The sequence below is a fragment of the Schistosoma haematobium genome, chromosome 1 (genome assembly GCF_000699445.3).
Source record: "Schistosoma haematobium chromosome 1, whole genome shotgun sequence".
Lineage (NCBI taxonomy): Eukaryota > Metazoa > Platyhelminthes > Trematoda > Strigeidida > Schistosomatidae > Schistosoma > Schistosoma haematobium.
Genome location: NC_067196.1, coordinates 49,766,887 through 49,785,793, shown reverse-complemented (window position 1 = coordinate 49,785,793; position 18,907 = coordinate 49,766,887). Strand labels below are relative to the sequence as shown.

Genomic DNA, 18,907 nt, shown 5'->3' with positions numbered 1-18,907 from the left:
CATGTAACTGATATGATGCCCAAGAATTAGTTCCGACGGTCTTAAGTGATTAATGAGTGACCTACAAACTGATTTCCTCTAAAGGCGTATGATAATTTATGTCTTTTTGTGTTGGTACTTTGTATACAAACATATCGTTTCAGCAGATGGTAAAACTATCCTTCTGACCAATGGTCTTGCCTTTAATTTCAAATCATTATCATTATTATTATCATCAACTTTATTCAATATTATGTTTTTGGTACAATATAGAATTCTCAGCGTAAAGTATTGCAACAAGTTTCCGTTTCTTTCTTCTTGGTCGGTCCTGGCGATAAATATTGAGTGATCGCCAGTTAGATGTTAGCAGTTCAGTAAATGAACATCTGAATAATGTGCATTCTTTTCGCTATATATTGCCAGCAACCACATTGTCTCTTATTGAGTTTTTTGTAACTTTGACAACGAAAGGTTGTACACTTTTCAGAAACGCAGCAGAATAGGTCATGCGATTAATAAACATAATGATATATTGAAACAAACAAAAATAGATAACTTGTTGAAATATCTAGATGGCAGGAACAGGTAGCCCAGAAGCTCAAGCAGGCCGACTCAAGTCATCAATTCGATGTCGTGGACAGCGATTCCTCTACTACATCGTATCATTGCAGTTCATTTATCGATCAGCGCTATTCTCTGTTATTTCACTATTGAAAATTCATTCATAAAATCATTGAAAACCTATTCCGTAACAGGAACCATGCTTTTTTTCTTAACAAATGCTCATCTCAAAATATGAAATGAAACGGTTTAAATAATCCACGCCTATTCAAGCATCATGTAAAAACATTGAGATAAAGTCACATAGCTTATTGATGAAACCTTTTTTAAATTAGTATCAAAAAGGGTTCATGAACATTAAATAATCATCAAAGTAGAAAGGTATTGCAGCATTTTTGTGTTTATTTACCGCTTAATATTTTTATGTCTTCTTGTTTCCTTTTTACAAAGAATGAATCACAAAATGATACTTCAATAATACAACCGAACATTCCTCTAGCGCCACGCTCACGTTCGAAACGACGCGCTCCTCCACCACCACCATTACAGCCATCATCTACAGCATTGAACGTTATTACAACGAATAACACTACTTCTACTACTACTACTAATAATAATATGTGTTCATCATTAGATCAAATAATAAATTTGTCTACTTTGGATATTGGCAGTAATATTTCAAAAACCGACAAGTTATACATCAATGGTATCTCTGCTCCATCACATGAAAATCATGTTGAAGAGACATCAAATGATATAACATTAAATTATAATATTAAAATAATTCGAGAGGATTCTATGAGCAATAATGAAAATGATAATGATGATAATGGTAATGAGACTGGAAAATACAATAGTTCTGTTAGTATAAATCATAATGGTCAATTATCCTCTTCTATAAATGATAATGATAAAACATTAACACCAGCTCCACCCAGACCTCCACCGCCTAAATTAAATAATAATCATACTGGTGTAACTTCTTTGCCAACACCTCTCCGAAATAGTAAACAAAATGACGACTCATCAAAGCATATTTCACGTCAACATCAATTAGAAATGGGTATTGGTCTTCCTCCTACTCCAAAAGTTCATGTAAATTATTATTATTTATTATTACTACATATAGCTCTTTGTTTTTTTTAACCAAAAATATATCAGAAATGGATTTTGTGGAAATTTTAGTAATTTAATAGTTGAATTCATGAGCCAATTAAAGATGATCTAGCTTTAATCGACTCATGAATTCAACTATTAAAAAAATATTACTCAAAATCGATTTCATTACAAACTAATATTCATTGAAGAATCATCACTTATATAGAGAAATATCAAATTCATATTAAAAATTTTTTTTCGAATTACTGGGCAAAATGATATTTGTAAATAAAACAATGATAAAAGGTTAATAACAAAATGATATAATGAATAAATTAAAAGAAATTATAATTAACTGAACATTTATAAAACGGATTATATTCTACATTCAAGTTTATTTGGAAGATTTTGTAATTTACACAAATCAAGTTGATAATGTCATACTTGATACACTGAATGATATTATTGATTTACAAACAAATATTCAGTCAGTGGTTCTATCCCTAAAAATTTATTCAACTAGAACTTAGGTATTATATTAGTTTTTTGAATTAGTACTTCAATCATTTTATTAGTCAATCGTACTGTTGGTAATGATGGTGATAAAGGAACCTTTGCTGAATTCCAACTGTTTTAAAGTAAAAATCAAATTGAATAATAATAATAATAATAATTTATAAATGGTTAATCAGTCAGTCTCAACGTAGAACCGGGTACGTATGTGCATCGGTTCAAGTTGCCACACCCCATTAGCACAGAGAGATGAAATTATTATGCCAAATCTTAGAGGAGTAAAAGTAGTGACAATATCAGTGGTAATAGGAAAGATTTGGCATCGAAGATACGGTTCATGAGGATATAAATTAATGAAATAAAAACAATACCATTATTGTATATTAGCAAATATAAGAGGATATATAAACACTTCAGTTCTATTTATTGTTTACTTTAGGAAATCTGAGTTTCTAACCAGTTTTTCCGTTATTGCTTTTTTTTCTCATCTACAGATGGGTGCTTGTTTTATGCAAATATTTGAAGGTTGTCCATTGAAAGTGAACTCAACTGCTACATGGGTAAATCCAGAAACTTTAAGTAAGTTTATTTTTTGAATTGACTACTTCAATGGTATTTATAATGTGAAATAAATCTCCCTACTTCGGTTACCATAATTTCATGAAGGTCTGCATATTGAACAAGAAAATAAATAGTTAAGTGAATAATAAATATATTTTTTGTTATATCCCAATGAGTAGAAAAATTGTATTTTTTCGACGTTTTGTGACCTAATGTAAGCCACTTTTTTCTATTTATTGCTATATAAAAAAATAAACTTAATATTAACTTTTTATCCAATGCTCAGTTTATTTGAAACTATCAAGTCCAACCTTGGCATTGATACCTATAAATAGTTAAATGATTATTGTTGCATCAATAATAGAACATCATGCAACTTGATTTGAATGAACGTTGAAATTAAAATAAATTACATGTAAAATGTGACTATTTGTATTTTATACTGTACCACATGATATACCTTAATGCCAAACTTGTGAATAGTGTTTACAAGTAGGATTGTACCAACGTAATACACATTAAACTGATTAGTATTACTTTGTTCCATTCAACTTCATAATCCTACAACATCGGTTTTAGTCTTTTAATTGTTGTAATCATACGTTGTTTATGTATTCCATATTGTAAAGTATCACCTTATTGATCGAAGTCTAACACTATATTTGTCCTTATTTTTAAATAACTACATCTCTTAAAAGCACAATACAACTGTAGGATTATTTCCCTTATTTCAATTCTGTTATCGTTTCATATGCCCATTAATATTTCGTAATAATTTGTAACTTAATGTCTGCTTGTAACTCAACCATACATAATTTACTTTTTTTTCTAATGCTTCATATTTTCATATATTTAAGTTTTATCATTTTGACAAGAAGTAATTTTTAAAGAAGTCAGTTTGACCTGCCTTGGATTAAAATAAATCAGTGCCTTGGTTTAATTTTTGGATAGAGAAAGATTAAACTTTAATAAAGCCCGAAATTATAGTTATACGTATTTTGAAATTCAGATAAACAACTATAATCCCTGAAATATTTCATAATTAAATTTAAGGTAACTTTGTAGAAATTAATTTCGATATGAGATTAGTATTAGGATATTTGCTAAGGTTAACCAATTAGTTAGATATTTTGGAATACTTTTTTTGAAAATAAAAAAGCAGCGTAATTAAATAACTGAAAATCAAATGTTTCGTTGAATTGAATTGATTATTTTGGTTTTATAGAGTTAATTGGTTTTATCCATTTGTCCACACAAGAAATGGTCTCGTATACGATGTACAATTTTACTCTCTGAGTTTCGAACAGTATTTTTTATGTAAGGATCAGTGATACTGCTATTTGACTGTTTAAATTAAAGTAAACAAAATGAAATTTAAACTAGTTATCTATTAGTTAAAACCTGAATACTTTCAACAATAACCCACTGCTTCACACCAAAGTATTTCAATCAATTTAATGTTTTGTTACACGTACTTGACATATCTTACAATTATCTTCATTTTCGAAGCTTATCATTTTATTTAGTAGTTTATCCTGTTCAATATTTACATCTCCAAAAGATTGGATACTTATTATTTGATGAAGATATTTAAACTTAACGCATAATTGTTTCGATTGTTTAACGCAAAATATTCCGTAAGAAAACATGTTCCTCAACTGCATTATATAGATTCATGTTGTGGATGGAAGGGGTGGTCAGTTTAATCCTTTACAAAAGCAATAATTCCAAGTTGGCAAATATTAGTTTTCGTACTCTATTCATTTCAAAACTTCCTGTAATTGATTTCATCATAATTAACATGAATACGTAGATAGATGATCGACAAACTTTTTATCAAATTGTCTTTTACGTAAAGTAGAGGTTTAGTGATTAAGGCACTTAACTACCAATTATCAGTTCTTAAGTTCGAATCCTGCTCCACTTCAGTGCAGACACTTGAGTATCAGTAGCCCATTACATGATTAAAGCATATCTCAAAAGCCGAACACACACAAAATAGTACGTGTCAAGTAAATTGCACTAAATTATTCGCGCTTTAAAGGTGACTGAAATATGATATGCCAAGTATTTTCTCCCATCATTCACTAGGACATTTAAAAACATTCCTTATTTTATCCAAATTCTTGCTTATCGGGGTAGTCATGTATACATATTTCAAATTGAGTATGTTATCATTGAAGGGTACACGTGGTCGTCTGGATCCACTTGCAATGAATATATATATATATATATATATATATATATATATATATATATATATATATATATATAGTTAAATGCCTATATCAATAATAATAACAACATTTAGTGAAAACGTCTGCCATCATAACATAAACATAATCAATCGAGAGAAAGAGAGAAACATTTTTATTATCGGATAAATTCTTCAACATATTTAGTAATTTCAAAACCATAATTAGTTAAATATCAGAATAAAGTTTTTTTTTTCTTCTTGATGATGACAAATATATTTTTATAATTAACATGATAAAATATTTCAAATACAAAAAAATTTTATTCAACAAAACGAAAAGAGATTCTTTTCGAAATCAATTTGTAAGAACTATTAGATAAAGGTTTGTAAGATGGCGGTATATAATTTTGTAAACATTCTATTCTGTTCAGTGTAATTTTTGTAGAATACATAAATTTTATTGATAATGATTATAATAAGTGGGTAACAAAATTGGAATTTTCTTTACGTGTTTGCACTTACGTGGGTATTTGTGTGTTTTTATATGTGTATATGTATACCAATTGATATAAGAGAACTAAATTTCCACTGAATAATACTACTATTATTATTATTAGTTATTATGATTATTACAGAATAGATAAATTGTTCATTACGCGTAGTTATGAAATGGTTATCATTCCGTCGAATCAAGTCAAGTAGTAATAAATATATTCCTATGAGGGGATAAGTTCAAGAAATATTAACTAGCTTTGATCATGTTTCTCTAAAATAACACTTGATATGTTATGGTTAGTAGTTTTTTAAATACTAGGATAATGTAATGTTTACAAGAAAGCTAATTATAACTACCGTATTAACTTAAATGGTTTAACGCTAAAATACTAGGATGTGTTTGGATAGATCATAAATTGATATCAGTTGAAGAATCATTGGAATCAGAAAGCATTGGTTAACTATTTTGCTCTCAGTTCAGGCTCCTCACTTACTTGTGGTCTTATTTTTAAAAGGATTCAAAACTAGGACCAGGTCTTCCACTACAATTCAGAAAATTGAATACTGTCACCCATATCGTTGGAGAGGATATTTGTTGAAGCAGCATAGTGAGTGGTCAAAGGATAACTATTTCTTTTAGATGTGCATAGTTCAAGGTAGCTATTCAATCACATCTGGTAGTACTTTTTATGTGAAAAAAAACGAGTTCGGGGACATAATTTAGCAATAAACTCGTTCCGTATAATTGATCTTGATAGCTAAATATCTTAAAAGTGTGAATTATAATCTCTCAGAACTGATGGTTTTGACAGATTCTCGAGGTTTTCGGATTAATTAATCTTACTGAATTCTTCACCTTCAGAGTGCATACTTATCCACATAAACTTATCAGTCATAGGAAAAACCAATTCTAGATTTACCTGAATGCGCATTCTTGTCTAAGTAATGCAATCCTTTGGCTTCTTCTCTGTGTGTTATAATCCACAATTCTTTCTTGGGTTATTTGGGTGGTTAATTTACTTTACCTCTTTATCTTTGCTCATTCATCTAAGTTTTATCGTTATGTTTAAACAATGCTCAGTAAGTAGTTGTTTGCAGATTCACATCGGATATTGGACTTAAAGTCTCCTATAAAATTTTCGAAATTCAAGCGCTTTACTCATCATGCCACCGCTCCTTCAAAACTTAAATAAAGTAGTTAGAAAAGCAAATTTTAGATATATAACTTCTTTCGGTCAAAGTTTGGAACGATTTCCCTTTTTTAGACATATCTGTATCACTGAGTTATCATCAATTGTCAAATTATATAGTTCCAATATATAGAAGGTGACTTCCGGTAACGGATGCGGATTTACTCAGTTTCAATTTTCCTCCAAGTCTTAAACATTCAACTGGTTCACTGTCCTACACAAACTATAACCCTGTAGTCGTAGATTAGATTAATAAGTCATTAACTTCAGTATAATGTCAGTGCATAAAATCTCAGATCCTTTGCAAGTTTCACATCTATCAATGTATATCGTTAGCCCCTTTTGGTTATGAATAACAAATTATTAAACAAAATCTATCCGATGGTCTATTTTTAACTATTTAAATCTGATGATCGGATATTCCTACTAAATACCTTCATTCTATGGTATACAAATGAATATTGAATGTTTTTGAAATTCTCTTGAATGCTTTTCATTGCTTCGATTAAACTTTATACATTCTCACTAAATTCATCGTTCTTATTGTCTACCGTATAATTGGTATTTAAAGAGAAAACTAATCAAGTTTATGATTTAAGCTTTAAACCAGTAGCTATTGAAGCACTGCACAGAAGTATATACTGTTACTCGTCTTTTGTGATGAATCAATAGAATTAGTCTAGCAGTATATTTGTGTTAATAGTGGTGTATCTTCTGATACCATTGTACTTTCATTAAAAGCCAGGATGCATTGTATAAATTAGTGCTACTTATGATCGCCTTTTAATGTAAACAGTGAAGAGATATGATACGTTTATGATAAAAGCAGAATGGAAGATATAAGGCTATTAGATTAACATTTATTAAGTCCTCACAACTATCTAACTAGAATCTCAAAGATTGTGTAGTTCAATTGCTTGATTTATTTAGACATAATTTAGCGTATAAACTTTTATATATCTCTTTTGATTAAAGTAAATCTGTCTTGTTTGGTTCCTTATTGGAAGTGTTTAACTGAAGACATCTTATTCTTGTGTTGATTTATTTAATTTTCATATGATTTCCCCGCTTACTTCTTTGTATGACGCATTTTTTAAAGCTCTGTTTTACCAAGCTTTTTCTCACTGTATAGAATATCTTCGCTTAGTGAAATTAACTCAACGTGTTTATTTTCTCACGCTCGAGTTATAAGCAAAAAATGTTCATTGACACACGAAACCTGTTATCAATAAATCTAGACAACTTCTAAATACATTAATTTGTTTTTTATTATATTTTTTACTAGAAGGTATTTGACTGTTAATTTCATACTCAATTATGAGAATGAATTCATCGTAAAAAGATCTGTTTTCCGTAGTGATCTACTCTTGCTTTCTGTATAAATTTTAATGGGTTATATATGTGCATATTTATCCCATGTCCCAAGATTTTTACAATTATTTTAATAGACTAGTCACTACTTTATCGTTTCGGAAATCGAGCAAAGTCATTCTAAGTGAAAATTAACAAAATCCACACAGTCATAACAAGTTTGTAACCAGTCTCCTGTTTTGTATACTTGTTGTAAGCGAACAATTAAATATTTGTAGGAAAAAGCAGAATAAAACTAATTTATTTGTTATTACTATAACAGGGTAAATATTGAGCACAACTGAACTTTGGAAACTGTTCTACATGAAACTATTGTTCACAATTTTACTGTCTAGTTACCGAATACTTGAATTATTGTATATTTTTATTCCTTTAGTTGTAGGTTTTCGTTTGACTTATAAGCTATTGTTATATGTTTTATCTTTCTCAAGTTGCTCGGTTATCTTCCGCCTATGGCGTGGATATGCCTATTTTTTAATTTCTTAATTATATTGATGTATGATCAGGATTTTATTCTTTTTTTGATTGTGAGAGTCATAAAACTGAATTTTGCAGATAAAAGTTGAAAAATCTGCTGTTTCGTTGTCCTGTTATAGCTATTGGGCAAGCTAGCTTAGGCAAACTGCATTCATGGACTAATAAGCGTTCAGCATTAATCTCGGCTGTTATTTCACTGTCATTGAATCGTTGGCCAATGAAAGGTCATTGTGTCCATTGGTCCTACGCCGGGAGTCTAAGGGGCTAAATCAATGCTCAGACTAGATAGATCATACAACTGCCCCCATAAATACAGCTTGGCCACAAGTACCTCAATATAATGTGAGAAACGTTTTTTTGTCATAATGCTAGTTATAAATTCCAAGAAAGAAACAGATGTAAATATATCCTGATGGCCACGCTACTTAAAATGTCTAGTATTGGGTCCCTTTAGAAATGTTATCCACTACTTCATACTTATAACTGGTGTAAATTAGCCCCCTCTAAATTAAGGTAACGTTGCATCTAACAAGTTTAGTGTATTGTATAACTATTCTACTACACCTTATATCCACTAAGCTTCCGATATTCCAAAGGCCAAACAGACAAATAGCAACCTGCAATACTGTATGGATTAATTAATATTTTTATTTACACATTGTTGAGGTAATTACAAAAATTGCTTACTATGAAATTTTTATCCCATTCGGGAAAACTATTTACTGAAGTCAAACTATTTATTATCCTTCACCATTTTCTCAAAGTTTTCATGATCCCATACTTCACTCTATTTTATTATACCATCAATTACTGTATAGGTAACGACAATGTACAAAATAGTACACTGCACATAAATAATCAAATTTGTTAATTGGTTTAATATGATTATTCTGTATGTAAATGATACATTTGTTAGATCCCGTGATTTAATTCATTAACTAATATTTATCTAAGATACATCGTTGTTCTTGCGTTCACTCATATTAATTGAGGGAAATCTAATAGGGAGAGAGGGTATATATATGTAGGTGGGTAGGTGTCATAGAATTTTATGACTCAGCAATAAAAAAATGAGTTCAAACGATTACTTATTGCTTCAACTATGCTTTATTTTATTGTATTAAGAAATAATCCACTTTAATTGATTAGGATAAAAAAGAACTATATGCCTTAGTGATAATGCTGTTAAACAACTGGTTAACATTTTTATTTTGTTGTTCATATTTCAAACAGCTTAGCCTTTGTTTATTTTTCATTAAAAGCCATCATCACTATTATAAATCGTAGTATGTGTAAATAAGATTAAAAAAATTTGGGAGTAGGGAGAAGCTTATTAGTTCGACTGTCATTTAGTGGAGAAAGTTTTTTGCCACTGATATTTTGTGTGTTTATTGCACACGGAACAATTTACCATACTATACTACCTTTACTTTCCTCCTGAAGGTCAAATTATTCTGTTTGGCACGAACGATGGTATTTATTATCTTGATTTAGTCAATTTAGCTGATGGTACATTAGAGTTGGTAAGTGTGTTTTACTTTCTCTTTGCGTTTATTTTATTGTCTGGTTACAAAATTAATTGATTGTTGTAATCAATGAATCTCTTGTTGCTTTGGTTGTGCGCACATATATGTGCATACAAATGCATTTATGTAATTAATATATGTTGACTTTATAATGTATCACTAGAACTAATTGTTGCTATCATGATAACTGTGAAACTATCTGATAACATTTCCGTTAGGAAAAATTATCTGACGCAATCTTAAACCTCCGTTAACTACGGTGGTTGAGGAATGTGTCACACACAAACCCAGTCTCTGCCTACCCGAGGATATACTATTGCCTAGTTTAGGCATTGGTTAGCAGGATAAAAGTGGACATATTGGCAATCCATGGTTTAGGTACTGGATTAGTACAAATTTTTATCGACTCAAGAGATACAAATGTTTCCATAGTTTTCCTCCTTTCTGATTTCATTCGTTGTTTTCAAATTACCTCCTCATGATTAACTTACAACCTTGGTAAAATCATTGCAACTCTTAATTTCCATAATTCTGTCTTTCTTCTCATTGAACTAATCTGAAGTTGGACTAATACACATTTCTGACATGTCCTATGTTGACGACTAACTTACTTTACTCTCATTGAAAAAAATGTGATTTAAGTAATCACTACAATATCACTGTTCATCTGAATAGAATACGTGATGACATTTCTTAAGTGCTGCTTATCAGTTCCCTAAACCCTACAAGTTCGCCTTGCTAAAAAGTGCTTACTGCAACAGGATCCACGTTCATGCTTTCTTGTCGGCTGCCTCCAACAACCTAAAATACAATGTTTATCTCTGTCTGAAGACTTTTATATAAAAGTTTCAATCTCTTTTGCATATATTCCGTGAGTAGCATAGAACTATCTTAGAAACTTCACAATTATTGAATTTTTGTTTAAATTAGATGATAATTTTTTTCAATAGCCAATCCGGATATGACTTTGTCCATAATAGTTAAATTGCGTTTCAATAGTATTTTTTAAAATGTATTAGTTTGTGCATATTAACTTGTTATGAATGTTTGAGTGTATGTTGGAACGTGCGTGTGTGGATATGTTTCAATTCTCAGTTTTGCATAGAAATCATTAATTCTCTACCCTTTTTTCTATCGAACACTTGGCTTCAATGATATGTATACTATGAACAAAAGTTATTACTGTTCATATTTATGTTTTAAAATTCACAGGGACTCGACCGATCTCGTCTCGTTTTCCAAAGATCCGGATTTCGTTTAAATTTAACGACTTTTTTTAACGATCATGTCAATATCGATAATTCCATAAATGGAGGATTCTCCACATGGGAAAATTCGTGATTAAGTAAAAAAACGTATCGAAAATAAATTGGTATTTCCTAACTGTAATACCATTACTTTATGGTTGCAGATGAAAGTTAAGAAAGAAATATATTTTTATGTGCCTCTATCTACTTAACATCACAATTTCACAAATACGTAACATAAGTACCGTGTGCCACGAAGTTACATGTTTTTTTCTGTAATCAATCAGATTCCAATTTCATCTAATCTATTTGTAAACAGACATGAATAACGTAGAATCCTAGTAAAAATATTTATTTGTCCAACTTTCGACATTACCAAGAAAAGTAAAAAGTGATTAAAAAACCAGAACTGGCCTAAAATTAGAATTATGACAAAAAATCTATAGGAAACGAATAATACTGGGAGTCGACAGTATGTTTAGCAACTTTATAGAATATAATGAATGAGTATACTTGGATCGTTTCGGTTAATTTCATCTCATGTCCCTTAAGCTCTGTATTCATTAATTAAAATTTCCCCAAGCTCCTTACAATACACCCTAGTCCAACTAGTCGATGACTTTGTAGACTCGTGTTGTCTTCGGATCTGGTTCTCTCTAGTACTTGTACAAAATAATTAGTTATCATGGTTACGTTGAATAAGGTGAAACAAACGTTTTGTGGACACAACAGATGTTACCTACAAATGCACTTCATTATTGTTGGTTTACACCACTCGGTTAGTGAGTGACCACAGATGCCTTGGAAATATTGTCAGCATCTGCTGGGATCACCGGGTAAGTGATAGTGAGGTTCGACGCAAGGTATTAGAGAATGATGGTAAACCAGTTGATGAGGTTGTGAATCTTCATCGACTGAGATGGTTAGGTCACGTGTTACGAATACCTGAGCATTGATTACCACGACGCACAATGCTGACTAGTGTTGAGAATGGTTGGAAGAAAGTTAGGGGCGGCCAAACTAAAATGTGGCATCAGTGCTTGAAGTCACTAACTTTTGGTGTGAGTCATGTTGGTAGATGCAGACTACTTGGTTGCTTCTATGAATCTGGTGTTCATCTTGCTATGCTAATGAGATGTGGCAACTTGGACCGATGCATATATGTGCCTAGTCCCACGTCGTAGCTGACTGACTGAGTGCTCTAGTTGTTATATATATATATATATATATATATATTACAAGGGATATAAATTTCATAAATACATAACCTTTCAATTTTTTTAAGACGACCGCTTCATAAGATTTTTCTTTCGTTTTCCACTTATTAGCTTGTTCCAAGACGATGTCTTTGGTTATTTGTATTCAAAGATACAATGATGTCAATATCAGGTCAACATCCTCAATTATTTAGTCATAATTTAATTTCATTGATGAAAAGTCGAACATCACAAACACGATTTCTTCATAAGTAAGTTTCTGGGGGCAGGATATGTCCCCTCGCTATGTTTCATTCTTACATGTCAAGAGGTTTTATTTATTTCATGTGGACCATGTTAGTTACAACGAAAATCGCTATTATTATCTACCTTTTTTTCACAAGCTGGAAATGAAAACTTATTAGATATCCTGTTGTGTGAGCGTGACAAGAGATGCAATGCTAGACAATGTATTTCATCATTTAGTTGCATGTTAAGGGTGACTGAAATTCAACGAAAAGTAAATTAAATAAAAATAAGGAGAATTCAGCGAAGAAAATTTTCTTTTCGACGAAATCATTTACCTAAAGTAAATTATCACTTTCTTCAATGGTTAATTTCGTTTAAACGTGTATGATATCAATCTCTACTACATCATTTTCCTAATGCTCAGTTAATTCAACAGTTCCTTTTACCGTGGATGGTTATGACATTTTCCAATTCCAACCACTTCGTAGTTATAGTCCACTCGTCACTGGCAATCGTCTGTTGTCATTATCGGATGAATTTTGCATATGAGTTATCGCCGTCTATTGGAATATAAGGAACACTTTCATGAAGGATTCCACCAATGATAGCGGACTGCTACTCAGGATTGTTGAATAATTTCAGCACTGTTTACTCGACAAAGATATTTTTCATTATTCATGAAGAATGACTTCAATAATCCGCGTATTTGAGACACGTTACGAGCCTACAGAATAAACGAAGACTAGATAGTCAATGAAAGTATTGCCTTTTTCTAATAGTTTGTCGCAAAAATGAAAACACTTTATGAAGCATCTCTATCGGCCTTTATTTCAGTTGTCCACCATCCGATTATAACCTGAATAAGTCAAGGATAGTTTTCACGCACTAAGGAAATAAGTTTTTCCAATAATTTCTTGAAATCAGTCGTCATTGTTATGTAATCAACATATTTCTCTTCTTAATTATAACGTGTACATAGTCAATTATACAATTGGTCTGGAAACTGTAGCATTTTTTTGCCTTATAAATTGAGCAAATGTTCAATGATGTATATATATCCAATTAATTTTATATGAGGAGCTCTGTTTACGCTTGTTGTACAACAGCTATCGGCATCTTTTAAAACCGATAACAGGTACACGTATCTCTCTGTGTTTGTATATATATGCACACACCATGCGCTCTTTTGACTTTGTGACTTAGAAAGTGCAATGGGAAAGATCTAACTTTAAAAATTCATTCGTAAAACTTTGAATAGATTTTTTTCTCTACAAAAGCATTTGTGCTCTCTGTACTAAAACTTTTTGGATTATAATTTAGACTGTCTGAAATTCCATTCCTTTTTTGGCAGATTATATTTAATTTTCAATACACTTGGCATTATTATTATCTTTGTTGTTTCGAGTCATTTTTCTTTTTCGTATTGCATTAATACGACTGGAAAATATGGGATATGTATATTTGTTCTCAGGCTTCTATGTTCTGTATATGTATGGCTAATTGATTCAATTATAAGCTACTTACATCCACCTCAAATTGTTGAAATGTAACGATATATTAGTAAAGAATGTAGAAGTTATAAGATGATAAAGTGTTTCAGGCGATATGTGACTAACTGAACAAACATATTTTTAGAAGTGATTTATGTATAATCGAAATAGTAGTGATAATTTTTATTGATATTCAAGATCAATGGTTTTGGTAGGTTTGTATTCTCTAAAATCAAGGTAATTTCAATTTGAAGCTTACATTACTTTACTACAAGTAAACTAACAGCTTATTCTGTCGATATTAAATTTGATTGATTATTGTCAACGTTTATCCTGTCATTCTTTGCAGACAAATATCAGGAAAGATAATGAAAGCTTCAAGGTTATACCATCTAACTCAAAGAATACATTCTCGCCAAAAACGTATGGTCATTCAGTATTATGAATTTATTTATAGTTCTTATCATGAAGTAATATTAGTTTAAAAATCATTAGAAACCAAAATGTATTAGACGGTTCTCTTTTGTTTCGTAAGTTGTGACAGCTTGGAATCGCTCATCTATGACTCAATACTGTCCCATGGAATTGTTTTTAGGACCTCTTCGAAATTCATACACCTAGCTGGCATAATGCTTACCACGACTAAACACTATTTGAAATTTGTTACATAAAAAACAGCTTTAGTAAATTAGTCATCCATTGTGTTTAATTATAAGAGAAAAACAAGATACCAATTTCAGTAAATAACTAAATGGATGTGCATGTACATTTTTTTGTTGACAGCCAACATCACAACAACTACAAAATGTGCCTTTTCAAATTAATCTATTTAAATAGTTTTGAACAGTTTGTTTTAAATTATTGATCTGCAATATGGTGATGATTGATGAATGAGTGTGACGATGATCACTGAAATATAACTATAAACAAAATGCACAATTTTTTGTGTTCAGTCAAAATTATTTCATCCTTTTTATCTGTATATAGTGAAATGGCAATATATAATGTACTTTATAGTCTGTGTGTTAAGTTACCATATATAATCTGTAAACTAATGGAAAGATCAGACAGTTAAATGGAGTAGGGATTTTTTGCAACTGACAAAAGTAGGATTGTACCGTATGTTAATCTACGCAACCGTTTCGATGATAAAACGTATAAAGATGTAAGAATGATATAAAGTACTTTGATGCATCTGGCGATAGTTGAAGACGTGTTGAACAACGACTTAGTTAATTTTCTATGGGAGAGAAAATGTGCATTAACGCTGTCAAGGAAAGTTTTCTTAAAATAATGAATATTTGTCGATTGATCTAGCGATTAAGCATTGCGTAAATCTAGTTAGTAACTTAGTAATTAAAACCACTAAGTTTTCAACTGTCACACAGCAAGTTCGAACCCCAGATTCGTCTTAGTCAGCTGAGTAGTATCACTAGCTTTTGTACGAAAGAGCTTGTAATTGGAAGCCTATTACATACGTTCATCGATTGCTATTGTTTAGATAACCTACTTTAATAGATGTTTTTCAAATCAAATAGTCAGATAGTTGTTCTTTTTTCCTTCGTGTCATTTTTTAAAGACTACTTTTCTCTTTCTTTGGTACGTTTCGGAAACTACCTATTATTACAATACCACTTACCTTTGTCATAATGGTGACTAGTTTACTACATTAAATTACTGCTAAATAATTGACGTTAGGCTGAGCATTACGACTTCTTCCTTTCGGGGAGGGGGAGATTGTGGAGGTGGTCGGATGGTGAAATGGTATGTCGGATTTTAATGTCTGTTTAATCTTTATCTCTTTTACACGCATACTATCATGTTTAAGGCGTTTTCAACCAACTGTCAAAGTTCCAGACACACGGGGTTGTTACATTGCAACTGTAGTACGTAATCAATTCAAAGGGATGAAATATTTATGTGGTGCTATTGATAAAAGTATCCTTGTTATGGAATGGTATAATCCAAGGAATACGTTTATTGAAGTGAAACGTGTAAGTCTCTGTGAATATATATAATTCTCTTAACTCCGTTTTTTAATTTTAGCCCATGAACTAAACCTTGAAATAATTAAATGGAGCGAAATAGAACCTGATATCTTCTAATTAGTACACTTTACAGCCATAATTCTAAAACTTTGAATTCCTATATAATAGTAAGTATCAGTAACAACAAAAGGAATATTGAATACATCTGTACCATCTTGTTCATTTTCAGCGAATATGAAACAAGTGTTTTAGTCTATGGTTCTTTCAGTCAGTCAGTCATCTTTGAAATTCTTCGGATAAACGATTAGTGAATTCTTGAGTCGAACCTCTATGTATCCTATCCAACATTGTCTAAACCAGAGCGACACAGGTTTTGACTATCTTAATAAATGGATATTCATAAATTATTCACTTAACAACGTATATGTGTGGAGGTTTGTGGAGATTATTGATTGGTATTGATATTAAGAATCAGTATAAGCTAGATATCCATTTAAAACCAGAAAGCACGGAACAGCTAATAAGTTCTGGTACGGTACTTCTCACCAGTGTGCATCCATAAACCCACAACCGGTGATTGAGCTCAGGACCCTCGGTCTCACGCGTTAACGCTGGGCTCCAATATAGATTTTTTTTGAGGTTAAACATATATGCCAATGAATTGCGGCTCAATGGTCTAGTGATTAAGCGTTTGCACGCAAGCTGAGGGTCCTGGTTTCCACTCATGATCGTGAAGTTGTAGGTGAGCACTGTTGAGGAGTCTCATACTAGAACGTAATAGCTGTCCAGTGTTTCCTAGTTCTCAATAAATGTCTAACACATTGGTCCGTCGCATTTGGTAATACGTACCTATGTTGTGATCATGCTTTTACTTACATAGTATCAGCCAGTCATAAGTTTTTAAGCTCAGTCAGTCCGTCAGAAACAAAGTAGAACTTCGTACGTACGTACATCAGTTCAAACTACCATACCACATTAGCACAGAGATACAATTGTCGATTCAAATTCCATAGTGGTAGAGATGGTAAGTGTATAAACAGTAGTCGGAAAGATTAGGGTTTGAAGATGTTATTCAAGCAGCATAATCCAGTGAAATAGATTTGGAAAACGAAAAGAGAGACACGAAAAACTCGGAAGATTAGAATTCGGGAGAACACAAAGATTGGATGCACCTGTGCCATTAGAAGTGATTATGAGCTATGTCATTCAAGCTCTAACCATCGGTTGCTATCATCTCGTGGTCCCCAACCAGGTAGTCTACACCTACCAACATGACTCAGTCCACTTATCAGCAACTTCATGGATTTATGCCACGTTTTGGTCTGGTCGACCATAGCTTTCGTCCAACCTAAACCATAAAACATCGCATGTCGGCGCAGTCGCTGGTTGGGATACATAACACATATCCCAGCCATCTCAACTGATGAAGTTTCACTACTTCATCAATTGATTTGCCATCCTTACCTAGTACCCGTTTCCTAACAACTGTGTTACTTACTCGATGGTCCCATGATATACGAGCAATATTTCGAAGACATCTATGATCAAATACTAGTAACCTACGAATATCCTCTACTCTTACCGGCCATGTTTCACTGCCATAAAGTAGGACGGGACGAACTGCTGCACAGTAAACACGTCCTTTGGCTGATAGACGGATATCTCGCCTACGCCACAGATGACGCAAGTTGGCAAAAGCTAGTCGAGCCTTCTGTATCCGTGCTGAGATTTCGTCACACACCAAACCACAAGGGCTGATGAGACTTCCAAGATAAGTGAAGCGGTCGACACACTCAACTACTTCACTCCCTATCACTAGTTCAGGTGTCGATGTAACCCAATCCTGAAGCAACATTTTGCATTTCGAGGGAGAGAATCGCATCCCGAACATGCTTGCATTGTTGCTTAGAGTGGTCAGAAGACTCTGCATTTTGTCAGCGTCTTCACCAAATAAAACTATGTCATCAGTATATTCCAAGTCAACAAGTGAACCTCCCGGTACAAGTTGAACCCCTGGAAATTCAGATGAGGAGAGTGTTATCTCTAAAAGTACGTCCATGACAAAGTTGAACAAGAATGGGGAGAGTGGACAGCCCTGACGAACACCACTTGAGGTAATCAATTCTGATGACAGTTCGCCATAAGCTCTCACTCTACCAGTTGTGTTCGAGTAGAGAGCCTTTATAAGGTTAATGTACCTCTTTGGTACTCCTTTCAGTGACAAACACTGCCATAGAACCTCACGATCAACAGAGTCGAATGCCGCCTTAAGGTCGAGAAATACTACCATTGTGGGGCGTCTGAATGTGTGTCTGTGTTCTAGAACCTGACGTAGTGTGAATATCTGGTCTATACAACCACGTCCAGGTCGAAAACTGGCCTGGTTTTCTCTAATCTGCTCTTCACGAGCTTTGATTAGGCGTCGAAGTATTATTGAAGCTAATATTCTAGACACTATATTAGTCAAACTAATTCCTCTGTGATTGTCACAAGAGGAATTTTGTCCTTTCTTATAGACTGGTACAATCAGTGGTTGAGACCAGTCAGATGGGATTACGTCCAGTTCCCAGATTCTACCTAAAAGGCCTCAGTCAACGTCACTGCTAATACTGGACCGCTATCCTTAAAAATCTCGGTGATAAAGCTGTCAGGGCCTGATGTTCTTTCACGCTTCAGATTTCTTATAGCTTTTTCAACTTTGTAAAGAGGTGAAGGACTTACATCAACTTGCCATTCATGTCGGCTGGAGATCGTGGGAGACCGAAGTGT

General features: G+C 32.4%; 1 protein-coding gene across 3 annotated transcripts in view; it reads left to right on the top strand.

Moving 5' to 3' along the window:
- Positions 1-18,907, top strand: part of MAP4K3_1 (Mitogen-activated protein kinase kinase kinase kinase 3) — a 53,078-nt gene that overhangs the window by 18,143 nt on the left and 16,028 nt on the right. For all 3 annotated transcript variants that reach the window (XM_051218512.1, XM_051218514.1, XM_051218513.1), the window contains 5 exons: positions 991-1,635; positions 2,646-2,730; positions 9,886-9,965; positions 12,544-12,683; positions 15,979-16,144. In XM_051218512.1, the coding sequence (XP_051074371.1) occupies positions 991-1,635; positions 2,646-2,730; positions 9,886-9,965; positions 12,544-12,683; positions 15,979-16,144 (1,116 nt within the window). The remainder of the gene's footprint in view (positions 1-990; positions 1,636-2,645; positions 2,731-9,885; positions 9,966-12,543; positions 12,684-15,978; positions 16,145-18,907) is intronic.